Genomic DNA, 15518 nt, shown 5'->3' with positions numbered 1-15518 from the left:
ACTCTGCCCTGATGCCAGAACTTCTGGCTAACTGCTGGGGAGGGAGACTGGCTTCCTACACTCCCAGGCTGGATCTGCTGCTGGGGAGGGAGGACAACCACCACCTCTCCCTGTGCCCCTGGGAACTGCCGCAGGTGCAGGGCAGAGGTCTTGGACCCTCTGTCCAGTTGCCAGTGCTTTAGCTTGGAGTTCAATCTTTTCTGTATTGGCCTGTTGCTGGGAAGAAGGGCTGCCTGCCCTGGCTCCCTGGAGCTTTGGTCCTGGGCAGTGAGATGCCCCGTTCTGATACCAGCTCTTCCACTTGGAAGTAGAATGAAAATTCAGTGTCTTTGCCCAAATCCTCAATTGCCACCCATTGTTTTAGGCAGAGGTCAGCAGCACTCTGCCCTGATGTTAGCGCTTCTGATGAAAGCTCACTGGGTTGTTCCTCCTGAGCAGAAAAGTCTATTAAATCTGCAGTCTCTGGAGCTGGTGGCAGGGGATAGGAGGCTCACGACCTCTTCTCTATGGATCCCAGTAACGGTTACATCCTCTGATGGAAAGTAAATTAAATCCATGCTTTCTGGGATCTGTGGGTGGGGTGTGAGGGCGACTTCCTCTACTCCCTGGTTCTTGAACTGCTGCTCCATCTCCTGTACCCTTACCCAGCTGCTGGACAGATCCATTCCTCCATCCAAGCTCGTCCTATGCAGAAACAGGTTTGTCAAGGTGAGCCAACACTAGCAGCATCCGCCATAACAGCTCCGCTTCCATATCTACAAGTGGAGGAGAGAAAAGCACACCAACTCTGCCCCATTGCCGGCACGTCAATCGGGACTGTCTGTAGGCGATCTCCAACTCCTGAATGGCTAGAAACAATCTTCCTGTGCCCAGAGCACTTGGAGTACAGAGACTGGATGCTAAATGTCTCAATTTCCTCCAACTATCACTCCCAAAGTCAGGGTCCTTAGACAGCCTCTCGTAAAAAAGCCCAAGGCTGTTGTAGCCAAAGCCTTCCATTGGGCTGTGGCTCGCTGTCCATGGGCTCACTTGGGCCACATACCAGCTGAGGGCTCTATAGCTATCATCTAACGGAATCTCTGCCCAGACCAGCTTGCTTAACTCAGCTGTCCACTCCTTGTGCAGGTGTTCCTCCCCAATAAACAGCACTTGCATTTCATACTGCCACCAGTACCTTATCTGGATGGAGGGGAGAATACCATTCCAGCACAACCTGCACCGACATGGGTCCCCTGTGGTGGATCTGCATCTCTTGCAGCCTCCCGAATTCCTCTTCCCTGGTGGCTGATATCTGTACCGCTCCTCTTATGTCCAAACCTCGGATCCTGGCGGTGGTTTGGATGTCCCAGACTGCAGGAAGCATCCCACCGCTGCCAACCAAATGTGATTGACTGTCCAGCACCCAGCTTGGGTGCTTCAAACAGTATGCAGCTTCCTCCAGTCTGGAACCAGGAATTATAGCTGAGCACCCAGGAACTAGATGACACTAGTTTAGGTGCAAACAGGAAATGACTGACTATTGTAAATTCACACTGTGTGCAATAAAAATATATAAATGTTCCTGCCTCTTAGGCAGGATAAACTGCATTGTGATCTTGCAAAGTCATTTAGTTATTTCCATGCAGTATCATACCTGGTTGATCCTGCCTGTTCTTGGGTTGCCCTCTAAAGTGACCATGGTTCTTATGGCTACTGATCCATGATAGCATGGTCAGTTTACCTCCCTACATCATCCTGTATGTCTGCAGAGTCTCTGCATCTTCCCCTCCCTCCTTGTCATGTCTATGGTCTGTGTACATCAGCTTGGCTTCCAACCCCTCCTGGCACAAGGACAAAGTGCACCAATTCCTTATCCGACGTATCTCATATATCAGAATATCAGCTCCTTCCACTGGACTCTGATCGGCAAGGAGATCATGAGACTGCAAAGAAGCACTGTTTACCACAATCTGGAAGATTTACCCCATTTCGTGACCAGGTCATTTTTTGCAATACGGTACTACGTTACTTTGACACAGGCGCATACGACACTAAACAAAAAAAAAAGAAGAAGAAGCGTTTATATGATACAGTAACCAGTGCTAAAAATATGCACTGTCATTGAATGACACTGGCTGGGAAGGGGTTAAACATCTAGGGCAGAGGTTCTCAACTCCTGTCCTTAGGACCCACTAACAGGCCAGGTTTGCAAGATAACTGAAATACATCACAGGTGATATCACTTGCTGCTCAATGATTGCAGTATTTTAGTCTGCATCTCCCCAGGGTAATACTTAAAATCTGGCCTGTTATTGGGTCCCAAGGACAGGAGTTGAGAACCACTGTGTACTGTATGTGCAGCTTTCACTAAAGGAAGAGGAGATTAATTCTAGTCCCTGCTTTGCAGGAACACAGAATCCATCCCTTCCCCCGTCAGAACTGAGATCTGCCTTGTTTACATAGGCAGGTCCCCGTTCTGTGTGGTTTATCAAAGATCAGCAGGTGCTAGAGGACAGAGTGCCTGGCACCCGCAGATTGGCTTCTGCTGTGAATATTCACAGCCAAAGTGGCCCACCGGCATCACACATGCCCTCTGCAGGCAGAAGTGCAGAACTTGCATACACGATTCTGCACAGGAGAGCCGCCTTTTAGCAGTAAAACTGCTATGGGGTGGACACTGTCCACTGGACAGCAAGTGGTTAAGAGGTATATAGCAATGTTATTTTAAAAAACAAACCACACTAACTACTTACTATGGAAAAAAAAAAAAAAAAAAAAAAAAAAAAAAAAAAGGAGGGTTCATTGATGTGACTTTACAACTACTTTAACGCCACCCACCGCATATATAATGTGGCAGGGCGGCTCTATTGGGCAAAACTTTGTACCTGTAAGTCATTTCGTGCAAGAGACACTGTGGGTGCGTGAACGCGCTGATTGGCCAGAGGGGGGGCCCCAATTTAGCGGGTCCAGTGGACACGATGTCCACCAATCATTCCCCAGAGAGGCAGAATGGTGTAAACACGCCGTTGACAGTGATCTTGTGTTCTTACTAAGCAGGAACATGGATCTCTGTTCTTCCAGTCAGTCTATCCCCCACACAGTTAGAAAGCATCCTATAGGGACACCCTTAGATCACCCCTGGTGTTAACCCCTTCCCCGCCAGTGTCATTAGTATAGTAACAGTGTATTAGCACTGATCACTTTTAGTGTCACTGGTTCCCAAAAGTCAGTTAGGTGTCAGATTTGTCCACCGCAATGTCACAGTCCCGCAAAATCACTGATTGCCATTAAGAATAAAAATTCCATAAAAATATCCAACAGTTTGTAGACGCGATAACTTTTGCACAAACCAAACGCTTATCTGGGATTTTTTTTAACAAAAAATATGCAGCAGAATACATATGGGCCTAAATGGATGAAGAAATTTGATTAACTTTTTTTATTGGTTATGTTTTATAGCAGATTTTCAAAATTGTCACTCTTGTTTATAGCGCAAATAAAAAAGCCGCAGAGTGATCAAATACCACCAAAAGAAATCAAAAAAAAAAAAATGGAAATTTGGGTACGGCATCACATGACCACGCAATTATCAGTTAAAGTAATTCAGTGCCGTATCCCACAAAAATGGCCTGGTCATGAAGAGGGTAAAACCTTCCGGGGATGAAGTAGTTATCTCACTTTGTCCCCCCTCCTGCCTCCACCCACTGCCCAGAAGATTGGCAATCACTTCAAAAACAAGAATAATGCAATTTGTAAGGACATCTCTACTGTACAGATACAGTGGATATAAGAAGTCTACACACTTAAAAGGTCAGGTTTCTGTGATGTAACAAAAATGAGACAAAGAAATAATTTCAGAACTTTTTACACCTTTAATGTGACCTATAAACTGAACAACCCAATTGAAAAAACAAATTGAAATCTTTTATGGGGGGGGGGGGGGTGCACACCCTCTAATAACTGAGTATGTAGCAGTGTTCATAATTAAGCAATCACATTCAAACTCATGTTAAATAGGAGTCAGTACACACCCATCATTTAAAGTGCCTCTGATTAACCCCAAATAAAGTTCAGCTGTTCTAGTAGGTCTTTCCTGACATTTTCTTAGTCGCATCCTACAGCAAAAGCCATGGTCCGCAGAGAGCTTCCAAAGCATCAGAGTGATCTCGTTGTTAAAAAGGTATCTCCAGTCAGGAGAAGGGTACAAAAGAATTTTCAAAGGCATTAGATGCACCATGGAACACAGTGAAGACAGTCATCAAGTGGAGAAAATATGGGACAACAGTGACATTACCAAGAACTGGACGTTCCTCCAACATCAATAAAAAGACAAGAAAACTGTTCAGGGAGGCTGCCCAGATCTCTCTGCCTCGTCACACTCCCTTTGCATAACTAACCACTTCCTCCAACATTTTTCTAAAACCGAACTTATATCCCCCCCCTCCACCTTGTCTATTCCATGAGAATCAATACTACAGCTATCAGCCCTCCCCTTAAATCTAGTACTAGGTGTAATCGTAGACTCGGATCTCTCCTGTAAGCCTAAAATCCAATCATCCAAATCTTGTAGAGTTCACCTCCGTAACTGCTCTAAAATTCGCCCTTTTAAACTAATGAAACCATTAAGCTACTCATTCACTCCCTTGTCCATTGCACTTCCCTTCTCATAGGCCTACCTCTACATAGGCTCCCCCCCTAATGCATGCTGCCAGACTCATTTACCTTAAGAACCACTCAGTGTCTGCAACCCCTCCACTAGCCCAACAAACTGAACTCAAAATACTAACATACAAAGCCATTCACAACTCTGCCCCAAGCTACATTCATCTCAAAATATCCATCCAAACTGTCTTTTTACACTCCTCCCAAGACGACCTGCTCGCTAGATCCCTTGTCTCCTCTCTCCATGTGCATCTCCAGGACCTCTTCCATCCTCTGGAACTCTCTACCTCATCTGGCCATCTCCTACTCTGGCTACCTTTAGGCATTTCTTGAAAACTCGTCATTTCAAGGAAGCCCATCTCATCTCCTAACAAGTGAACCTTTTATTCTTCCATCAGCTCATCCCTCAGTGTTATCAACTTCTGTGCCACTTGTCCCACCCAATTATATTGTAAGCTCTTCTGAGCAGAGCCCTCTTAACCCCTCTTAAATTTAATGTATTGTAACTGTACTGTCTCCCTTTTAACTCTAAGCAGCAATATACCATTCTCTTTGGTATCGTTACTTAAGCAAGGCAGAAGCCAATTTAATAAGGAAACGTATTAGGATTTAGTGCTCTAAACATAAGAAAGAAAAGGTCTTTACTTACAGTTGTCTAATCCAGTGCTGGAGTTGTGAGCCAAACTGACTGAAAGAAAAAATAAATAAATATCACTGAGTCCAATCAAGTAAATTTATAAAAGTGCAGGTGAAGGGTGCTATTCTAAGGCTTCAGTCAGATGAGCGTTGAGATCTATTCTGTGCACAGTCTGCATTTGTTATTGTGTCTACACAGACCACATGTCAAAATTTGGGAGGAGCAGGTGTGTGGATCCGAACACAAGAACTGATCATTCAGATCAATGCACTAGCTCCTGCATACAAGTCAAGTTTGCGGCTGTACCCATGCAGCTGTTGAATTTGCATCCACCAATATAGGCTGCCTGCGTGCAGCTTGAGATGAATGCAGGTACAAAAACAACCGCAGCCTGCTTGCAGAATGAGCATCAATTCCCATTTGCATGAAGCCTAAGTGTCTGAGACTTTCCAACCCACCTAGCACTATCTTAGACCCAACTCACTTGGACTTCAACTTGTAAACCCAACTCTGACAAGCAATGTCTAAAATAAGCTTCTGCAAGGCATTTTTGAAGCTTAAAGCAAACATGAAGCAGCTTTCTTTAAACCCTTGGGGTTTCATATTAAATTGTAAACCAAATGTTCTAGACGACAGTTCTGACCACCGACTAGCCCTCCTTTAAGTTAGATGTGGCCGCAGTAACGGCCTAATTGCTACCATTTATCCTAAGTGGATTCACTGGATGTGTAAATGCTGGATACACATCTAAACAATTCTGCAGGCTCCACACCAATGCCTGTATTTTATGAAGTTGTAATATGCAGGTACCATGTAGGAGAGCACAGATTGCAGTAATCCTCTGCTATAGCAAACTGGCCCATTTGAAGCACTGTACAGAACCAGCTTGCAGAGTTCTGACTTGGCTCAGATTTCAGTTGCTCCCCAATTACTTCATGTCAGTGACTTCGCACTGCCAAGCCAACTGCATTTTTTGGGAGTCCTCTACTGTCAATTGTACATTGCAGAGTGAAAGTAGCAGCTATGTATTGTGTCACTTTCTGACTCTGGGGTTCTTGGGAAAAGATCCTGGAAGGAAGTGGAGAGCGAGAGAAGGTCTAAGCCACCTGTCCATGCTACTAATACCAGAAGAGAGGCGTATGCAAGTATTTCTATGTTCTAATAGTTTAACTCCTGCTACCCATAGCTTCTTGAGTTTATTGCTGAATCCTTGTAAACAAGTATCTCTGTCCTAGTACTAGCTCACATGCATAGTGGCAGATAACTAGGACTGTTTCAGGCTGGTTGAGAAATTGTCTCATCACCGCAGATCTTGTGTTCAAGTCTCCGACAGACGCATCATACTCAGGGACCTCTGCAATGGCATTATGCTCCAATATTCATCTGGAGGGGTCTTAAAATAATTATACATACCAGGATATAGGAGCTCAATTCCATGAGGACTCCTCTCCAGCCCTTTGCTGATAATATATGTTGAATGTACCTATGGTTATTAATCTTTTCTTATACAAAGCGTGTATTATTGCTATACTGGTTTGCATCTAAATGCTTATGGTTAAGGTCATAGGCTGGATGCAGTAGTCTGCTTCCATTTGCTGTCCTGGGTGGAACCTCCTTTGTGCTGGACTGACTAGCTCAGTCACTAGTTGTGGATGGATGATAAGGTGGGCAGGTAGAGAGCTCCTCCAGTAGGTTGTGCCTCTGCAACCACAGCGGTCATCTTGCAAGCGTGTTCTCTGGAACCTCACAAATAGATATCCGGTTTGGGAACCTTTCCCATTAAACAGCTGGCAGCAACAGCCCTGAAGGAGAGTGCTTTCCTCCGAAACGCGTTGGCTTGATGTACTTGTCATTACTGTCAAACACCTTTTATTCTTTTGGACACCAGGCACTCCTTCCTTCCTAATTTTCCCTGACCTGGGTGGAGGCACTGCCAGCTTTATTATTAATCCCACTCTTCCACCTAGCGAAGGTTCTGGTTCTCATTGACCTACAAGTTTAGTGAGGAGGGCCATTTCTCATATGCAGTAAAGGATACTATCAGATAGGGATCCACTTAGAAATAATATAAATAAAATGCACACTATAGCTTTTGAAAGTATTAAAGCGGTAGAAAACTGCTGTTTTTTTTAACCTGCAAGGCAATGGCATAATGTGCTAGTATGCATCGCATACTAGCACATTATGTGAAACTTAGAACGAAGCTCTCCAGCGGCATGCTGTCACTGCTGAAGGTGCTTCCATCTTTACCTGGTCTTCTATCCGGGTTCATGGACTCCGGCTGTGCGAGTGGCTTGAGTCGTAAGGACGCGGTTTACGGCACAGGACTCAATTAATGGCACGGCTATGCCGCTCCTTCAGAGCGCATGATCTGATGACGTCACTGGCTGCAGCTACAGTAAATATGGTGCACATTTAGGAGATATTTACAGTAAGTAGAATTCATGCATGGGATGGGAGTTTACTCCCACTTTAAAATAGAGGTGTTCAGTATTACATGGACTTCAATGTGGTTTCAATGTTTTTTTTTTTTTTTAAACATGTTATTCTGACCTGCTCTGTGTAACAGTTTTGCACAGAGTAGACCCGATCAACCTCTTCTGGGGTCTTCCTTCAGCGCTCATTTTTTTGTGTGCCACCATAGGAAGCAACTTTATAGCATCACATGTGCAGGATCGAGCCCAAGCTGGACTGTGTCTATTGACACATTGCAACTCAGCCTTGCTTCCGGTTACTGGTTTTGATTGACAGCAGGAGCCAATGCATTCTGCAGATAGAGATTAGATCTGGATTGGGCTCAGGTAAAGTATTTAGGAGGGGCGTTGCACATAAAAAGTTTTACACCTTAATGCAGAGAATGCATCAAGGTAAAAAACCTTTATAGCCTTTACAACCACTTTCAGCTTGTGTAAGATCTTGCAGCAAACCAAACAGCAGCACCCTTCTGCTCCAGTTTGAAGACATTTGGCACAGATCTGAATAGAAGTGTTGGTGGTGACAAGCTGCAGCACTAGCTGAAGGACACTTGTAGTTGCTTTAGCCCCTGTTCATGCCAGAGCGACTTGTCTTGCAGTTTGACAGGTCAAATCACATGACAAGTCGCACCCTATCGTCAGCAATGGCACTGTTCAAACCGGTGCGATGCCGACTTTGCGGTGCCTCAATTTGAAAAAGGTAGTTCCTGCACTACTTTTGGTGATTTCGTGTATAACTTGCATAGACATATGTGCATGAAGCTGCGCAGGAGTCTTCCAAGTTGCACCTGAAGTCACTGACGTGCAGCCTTGAAATTGTGCGATTTCAGATCAAGTCGCATTCAACGTGAATGAGGGCTAAGTGTGACATATACCACTCATTAGGATCTGCATTTAACATCTCAAACTTAAGCTGATAGGTTCACAAAAGCTGCTACAACACTCACAAAAATGCTTTATGAAAGCTTGTTGTACACACTGCTCTCCTACAAGCTAAAGTTGATATTCAGACATTCTTTGCAGTCAATGAAATGAAAGTTAGAGCAAGCATTTGAAATATAAAGGAAAATATAAAATACCTGCAACAAGAAGAAGGAATGCACCAAACATTGCTGATATTTGTCTTTGGCTGGCTCCTGAAAAACATACAACTTGTAGAATGGTACCTGGAATGATTAAAGCCAGTAAAAGGGCATCAAATTAGGTGAACATTTTGGGCATATTCACATTGGGTGGCTTACTGTGTAGGTTAGTGTAGTTTCCAGCAGGGGGAAGAATGTATAGACATGAGAAAATCCAGTAAGTTTGTAGTCAGGAATGCAGTAATTTTGGATGCATTGGCTTGCATGTTGCATGTTGAGGGGCACGTTACCCAGCCACGGTAAACATATAGATTCTGGTTAGAGTTGCCACCTCATCCCTTTAAACCCGAACACCTTTGAATTACACAGATTCTGAGGCAAATTAAATGCAGATAAGGAACCAGGTTTAATTACCACCTTAATCGGCCACAGAACCTGTGTAATTAATATGTGTTTGGGTTTAAAGGTATGAGGTGGCAACCATAATTCTGGTGGGTAAAGATTCAAGGGACTCCCTGCTGCTCAACCCTAGGTTTCCTCATTTTGCTGTGCAGATGGATGGTGCTCGAAGTCGGCTCCTGATTGCGGTGTTTAAATTTCATAAAGCGGCACACATCCTTGGGATCTCAAACACTCTTTATTGGCTACAATAAAAAGTTACAGGATGTACATGTAACTTTTAATCGTGATCAATAGCATGTTTGAGATCCTAAGCTTTATAAAAGTTTAAAGTACTTTTTGTATGCAATTATGTTAAAGCGGTTGTAAACCGCGGCTAATTTAAAAAAAAAAAAAAAATCTGTAAGGCAATTGCATAATGTGCTAGTACGCATTACACTAACACATTATGGCATACTCACCTTAGAACAAAGCCCTCTAGCAGTCCCGCTGTCACCGCTGAGAGGGCTGACATCTTACCCTGGATCTTAATTCCGGGTTTGCGCAGTCCTGCTGTGTGATTGGCTGGAGTCGCAGTGACGTCACTCGGCTCCGGCATGAAGCTCTGAAGTTCCAGCAAGGTATACCGGACCTTCAGAGCGCACGCACCAGTGACCATCGCTGGCTGCATGCAGGGGGACCATCTCCCAAATGGTGCACATTTAGGAGATATACATTTTACCTACAGGTAAGCCTTATTAGAGGCTTACCTGTAGGGAAAAATAAAGCAGGCTTTACTACCGCTTTAAGCACTTTAAATATTTTTTGTTAAGGGGAATGGTGATAAAATATTCTGTGAACACAAAAAAAAAGAGGGATATATAAAATAAATATTTACATGGCTATTAATCCTATATAACCTAAACTCCCAAAATAAGCCAAATGCAATATCACCCAATATTTACATATATGCATAAAACCCTGCTAATATCTATACAGACAAACCCATATCGCTATAAGTTCATAGCACAATAAAAAAAAAAAAAAAAAAAAAAAAAAAAATTACATAATATATATATTATATGTTAATTTGATTGTACTAGTATATACTTGTTATACACACACGTATATGATAGATTGATATGGGTTTATCTGTCTATGATATTAGTAGCTATTGATAGATTTATATATTTTTTGTGGTATTGCATTGAGCTTATTATGGTAGTTTAAGTTATATTATGAAATATTCCAAGGGAAATAAAAATATCTAATTTTATAACACCCCACAAAACAGCAAGGGAAAGAATTTATAGTACGTTGCTCTGACACGCGTTTCGTGGGTCATCCTATATGTGAGCGCTCCTACTCTTAGTGCCCATGCATACTTTTTTTGGAAGAAGTCTTACCATTTTATGTGTATAAGCCCAGGTTCACACTGAGCTGTGCGAATAAAGCTGAACTCGCACAATTTCACTTCCTCATGTCAGTCCCGATTTCAGACATCGGTGCGGGTTTCTGCACAGATGTCAATGAAAATCGCAAATGGTAGTACAGAAACTACCTTTTTAAAAAAAATGCGGCATCACATTTAGGACAGTGCCATTGTTGACAATTGCCATCAATTTGACATGTCAAATCGCACCAGCGTGAACCAGAGCTTAAGAGCATTTATGATTGTTGTACCTCAGCATTGCCCTCTAGTGAAAATTACACAGCCATATCCTCCTAGAAAACATTCTAGAAGGCAAACCACTCATCACACCTGTATTGCATGACCTTTCATTATACAATGATTACATAGCCCTGGTGAGGAGAATGGATCTAAACATTGTTCACAATATATAAAAACTTTTCTCCCAAGATTTTTTTCCTACAAACCATTTGCTATTAAAAGACAGTTTATCACTACCATTAGATATGGGTTATACATACATACAAAAATCTTCTAAACAAGTGATAATTATCACAATCAGATTCACCAGCTTACTTAGGTGGGCAATAACTGTTAGAAGATAGGATAATCTCTGTTCTCAAAATAGGAGAAATGATAAGCATCCTACTGAAGCAAACACTGCTAATTAAAAAAAAAAAAAATAATTGTACACTAGCTACAGAGGAGCACAAACCATCCATACCACTTACTTACTGCTGAAAACCAGACACCACATTAATAGAAGCCAAAAACCACATTTACCTGCCTACTTATACCATGTTCTCAAAAGGTAAGTGACACCATCTGAGTATGATAAAGCTCTGAATGCGGTTAACCTTGTAAGTGCTGGGACAAATATACCTCTATTTAGATTTTTTTTTATGTTCTTAGCTTGGAAATGATGGAAGAAAAGCACTGCATTCAGCAAACATTTTAGAAAGTTCTGATAAATTTTAAGCATTGTGCAGTTCCCGACAGGGAGTGCTGAATGTAGGGACAATTCACACAACTCGATGTGCTGCAGCATACTTTCTTTTGCCATGGGGTGTATTTATGAAAAAAATGCATAGCTATTTGCCCAGTAAGGCTATGTTTCCACTATTGCTCCCCCAAAGTCACGCGATTTACACTGCGACTTTGCTATGCGATTTGTGTTGCGATGTCATGTGACCGGTGAAAGCCATGTGAGAACAAGTTGCACCGAAGTAGGAACAAAGTAGTGCAAGAACCTTTTTTGGAGTCGCTGCGACTTGAGTCACACCAATTAGAACGGGGGCTATTGAAATACATGGGTTTTGACTTGTCATGCGACTTGACATATGTCAAGTCGCACAACAACTCGTAGTAGTGGAAACAGAGCCTAAAAGAGCATGTCATTTGGTTCTGTGCAAATTGGACAAAAGAACAATGTTATTAGATGGGGCACTATTCAACCCACTGACACCAATGATGGGGCCTCATTCCTCCCACTGACGCCAATGATGGGACACTTCCCTCCCATTGACCCAAATGATGAGGCACTACTCCCTCCACTGACACCAATGATGGGGCACTATTCCTCCCGCTGACACCAATGATGGGGCACTATTCCTCCCACTGACACCAATGATGGGACACTATTCCTCCCACTGACACCAATGATGGGACACTATTCCTCCCACTGACACCAATGATGGGACACTATTCCTCCCACTGACATCAATGATGGGACACTACTTCCCTCCCACTGACGCCAATGATGAGGCACTACTCCCTCCACTGACGCCAATGATGCGGCCCCATTCCTCCCACTGACACCAATGATGCGGCCCCATTCCTCCCACTGACACCAGTGATGCGGCCCCATTCCTCCCACTGACACCAATGATAGGGCCCCATTCTTCCCACTGACGCCAATGATGGGACACTATTCCTCCCACTGACGCCAATGATGGGACACTTCCCTCCCACTGACACCAATGATGGGGCACTATTCCTCCCACTGACACCAATGATGAGGCACTATTCCTCCCATTGACACCAATGAATGGGGCACTATTCCTCCCACTGACACCAATGATGGGACACTATTCCTCCCACTGACATCAATGATGGGGCACTATTCCTCCCACTGACACCAATGATGAGGCACTACTCCCTCCACTGACGCCAATGATGAGGCACTACTCCCTCCACTGACACCAATGATGGGACACTATTCCTCACACTGACATCAATGATGGCACACTACTTCCCTCCCACTGACGCCAATGATGAGGCACTACTCCCTCCACTGACGCCAATGATGGGGCACTATTCCTCCCACTGATGCCATTGATGGGGCACTACTTCTTGTGCTACTGACCACCAACCATGAGGCCATGTGTATTTTTACTGTTGCTAGGCCTATGACATTTTCTACCTCCGCTGGTCACAATCCAGCCCCCCTAAAGTCTGAAGGATGGTAAACTGGCTCTTTGTTTGAAAAGTTTAGAGACCCCTGGTAAAGAGGATAAAAAAATGCTCCAAAGCTGCATTTGAAGAGGAGCGTATGAGCATAATTTACGCATTCATGTGCAGACCCAGTACACACCTGAGCTATTTTCTGCTTGAAGTTTTTAGCTCTAAAATGCTGAACAAGCCAAATCCCATTAATTTCAATGACCCCTGTTCACATAGGAGCATTCTGTTGCCTGAAGCAAAATGCCTGTCCCTCGAAAAGTACATGAGCTTCTTTTTGGCAGATTGGGCCTCACAGACTTCAATGGAAATGCCTGAAAATATGCGACATGAGCGTTTTACTAGCGTTTTGTTATACGTTTTCTGCTCAAACAGTAGCTCTCCATCCCTAATATCCTCCACCTCTCTTCCCCCTTTTGCTTTATGTTGGCTAAACAAAAACACCTAAAGCTGTAACACGCTTGTAATACATTTCTGAAGACGCTCAAAAACTCTCAAATGAAAAAACGCCTGAAAGTCGCTTTGCTCAGGTGTGAATGCAGGCTAAATGTGCGCATATGTACCTAAATTTATCTTAGTGGCAATAATAAATGAACGTTCTGGCCAGTAGAATAAATTTCCGCTAATAAACTTCTAAACTCCATACACATAAATCTGTAATTACACACCAAAACAAGCTATTTTTACATTTGATTTTTCTGCCATTTCCTGGAAGAAAGCTCCAGCATAAATAGAAGTATTTTAATGACTGTGCGCAGGAAGCTTTAATGTGTCACAAAAAATTCAGGAAGAAAACAAAAAAACGTAAATGTTAATAAAAAAATAAAATCTGCAGCAAAATAATTGCTAGAAGGGGAAAAGGAAGAAGGTGTTAATTAGAGCAGATTATGGTTTTAACTAAAAACAGTACATTTACATTTTTTAAACTTGCAAGGTTCTTTAAGGCCTGATTCACACCTATGCATTTTTAGTGCTTTTTGCATTTTGCAGATTTGCAGTACAGAACATGTTCCATAAGAAACCATGTTAAATGGACTGTAGTGCAAATCTGCAAAATTCACTAAAAATGCATAGGTGTGAATCAGGCCATCTAGGCAGACCAAACGTCACACCTTTTATCTGCTATGAAAGAGCCAGACCATTTACAATATAGCAAAATAACATTGCTACATCATAAATGTTCTACAGTGCAGATAGTGCCGATACATAAAGAAGCAGCAAGGTTAGCTCAGGGCCAGCCCTACCACTAGGCAAACTAGGCAGCCGACTAGGGTGCACTGCTGCCTAGGGATGCCCAGCCACTGGTGTTCCTACTCTCTTCTCTCTGCAACAAGCAACTGAGTTTCAGCATCAACAGGCAGCCGCCGCTCCATTCGTACATAGTGTCAGAGGCACAGTGGCGGCGGAGGACTGTGTCAGTGTCCGAACTCCCGAATGAATGGAAACAAGCAAACATTCATTAATGGGCACTAGTAGGCTGCATTGATGGGCGCTGGTGAGGCTGCATTTGGTGAGCGCTGGTGAGGCTGCATTTGATGAGCGCTGGCGAGGCTGCATTTGATGGGCGCTGGCGAGGCTGCATTTGATAGGCGCTGGCGAGGCTGCATTTGATGGGCGCTGGCGAGGCTGCATTTTTGATGGGCGCTGGTGAGGCTGCATTTGATGGGCGCTGGTGAGGCTGCATTTGTTGGGCGCTGGAGAGGCTGCATTTGATGGGCGCTGGAGAGGCTGCATTTGATGGGCGCTGGAGAGGCTGCATTTGATGGGCACTGGTGAGGCTGCATTTGATGGGCGCTTCATTAAAAAGGTGGGGTATACTTGGGCAGGGCATAGGGGGCAGAGTCAGGGGTGGAGCCAAGGAGGTGCAGCAAAATTAGGTTTCGCCTAGCCCTAGGGTGTCAAAAATCCTTGCACCAGCCCTGGGTCAGCTTCTGTGATAGTAATAAAAAAGACAAGATTTGCTGGTAAATGGAGCCATAGGCCTGCAGGGGAAAGAAAAGAGGTAGGGTGTACTACATACACCCAAATACGGTTTTGTTGGACGCTCCCAAAGTCATGGACTGGTCCAGCCTTCACTCTATAGTAAGTTTCCAACATGTGTTGGCACATGTGCAATGACATGGAGAGATGATGTGCATAATGTTGCGATTTTAAATGCATCGTGGTATCTTTTTTTTTTTTACAAGGCACTGTGGTTAAATTAAATGTCGCCTCCTCATTTTATTTTTTGAATGTAGTGCAGTGCATGTTGCCCTCTGACCCAGCTTGCTGCATCTTTTTTTTCTGGGTCAGTGACTGAGAAAGTATTGCTGCCCGGCAGCTAGCATTTTCAAAAGGAACTTGAAAATGGAAACCTATCCTTCCCTCAGTACGGGTTTCCTTCCAAAAAGCCCATAAGTTGTTTAGGGTCATCATAACTTGGTAATCAGTATGCA

The 15518-nt window shown here is 43.7% G+C and overlaps 1 protein-coding gene across 1 annotated transcript in view; it reads right to left on the bottom strand.

Annotated features, from left to right (window-relative positions):
- The window catches only part of LOC141106712 (protransforming growth factor alpha-like), a 20907-nt gene extending 11016 nt beyond the window's left edge, over nt 1–9891 (bottom strand). The window contains exons 1-3 of the mRNA XM_073597647.1: nt 9753–9891; nt 8832–8918; nt 5291–5329 (exon numbers count right to left, since the gene is read on the bottom strand). Coding sequence (XP_073453748.1) covers nt 5291–5329; nt 8832–8918; nt 9753–9891 — 265 coding nt within the window. The remainder of the gene's footprint in view (nt 1–5290; nt 5330–8831; nt 8919–9752) is intronic.
- Between the last annotated feature and the right edge of the window lie 5627 nt (nt 9892–15518).

This window comes from Aquarana catesbeiana, linkage group LG08 (assembly GCF_042186555.1).
Source record: "Aquarana catesbeiana isolate 2022-GZ linkage group LG08, ASM4218655v1, whole genome shotgun sequence".
Classification (NCBI taxonomy): domain Eukaryota; kingdom Metazoa; phylum Chordata; class Amphibia; order Anura; family Ranidae; genus Aquarana; species Aquarana catesbeiana.
The sequence above is the reverse complement of the archived record's forward strand: the minus strand, read 5'-3'. Positions and strand labels throughout refer to the sequence as shown.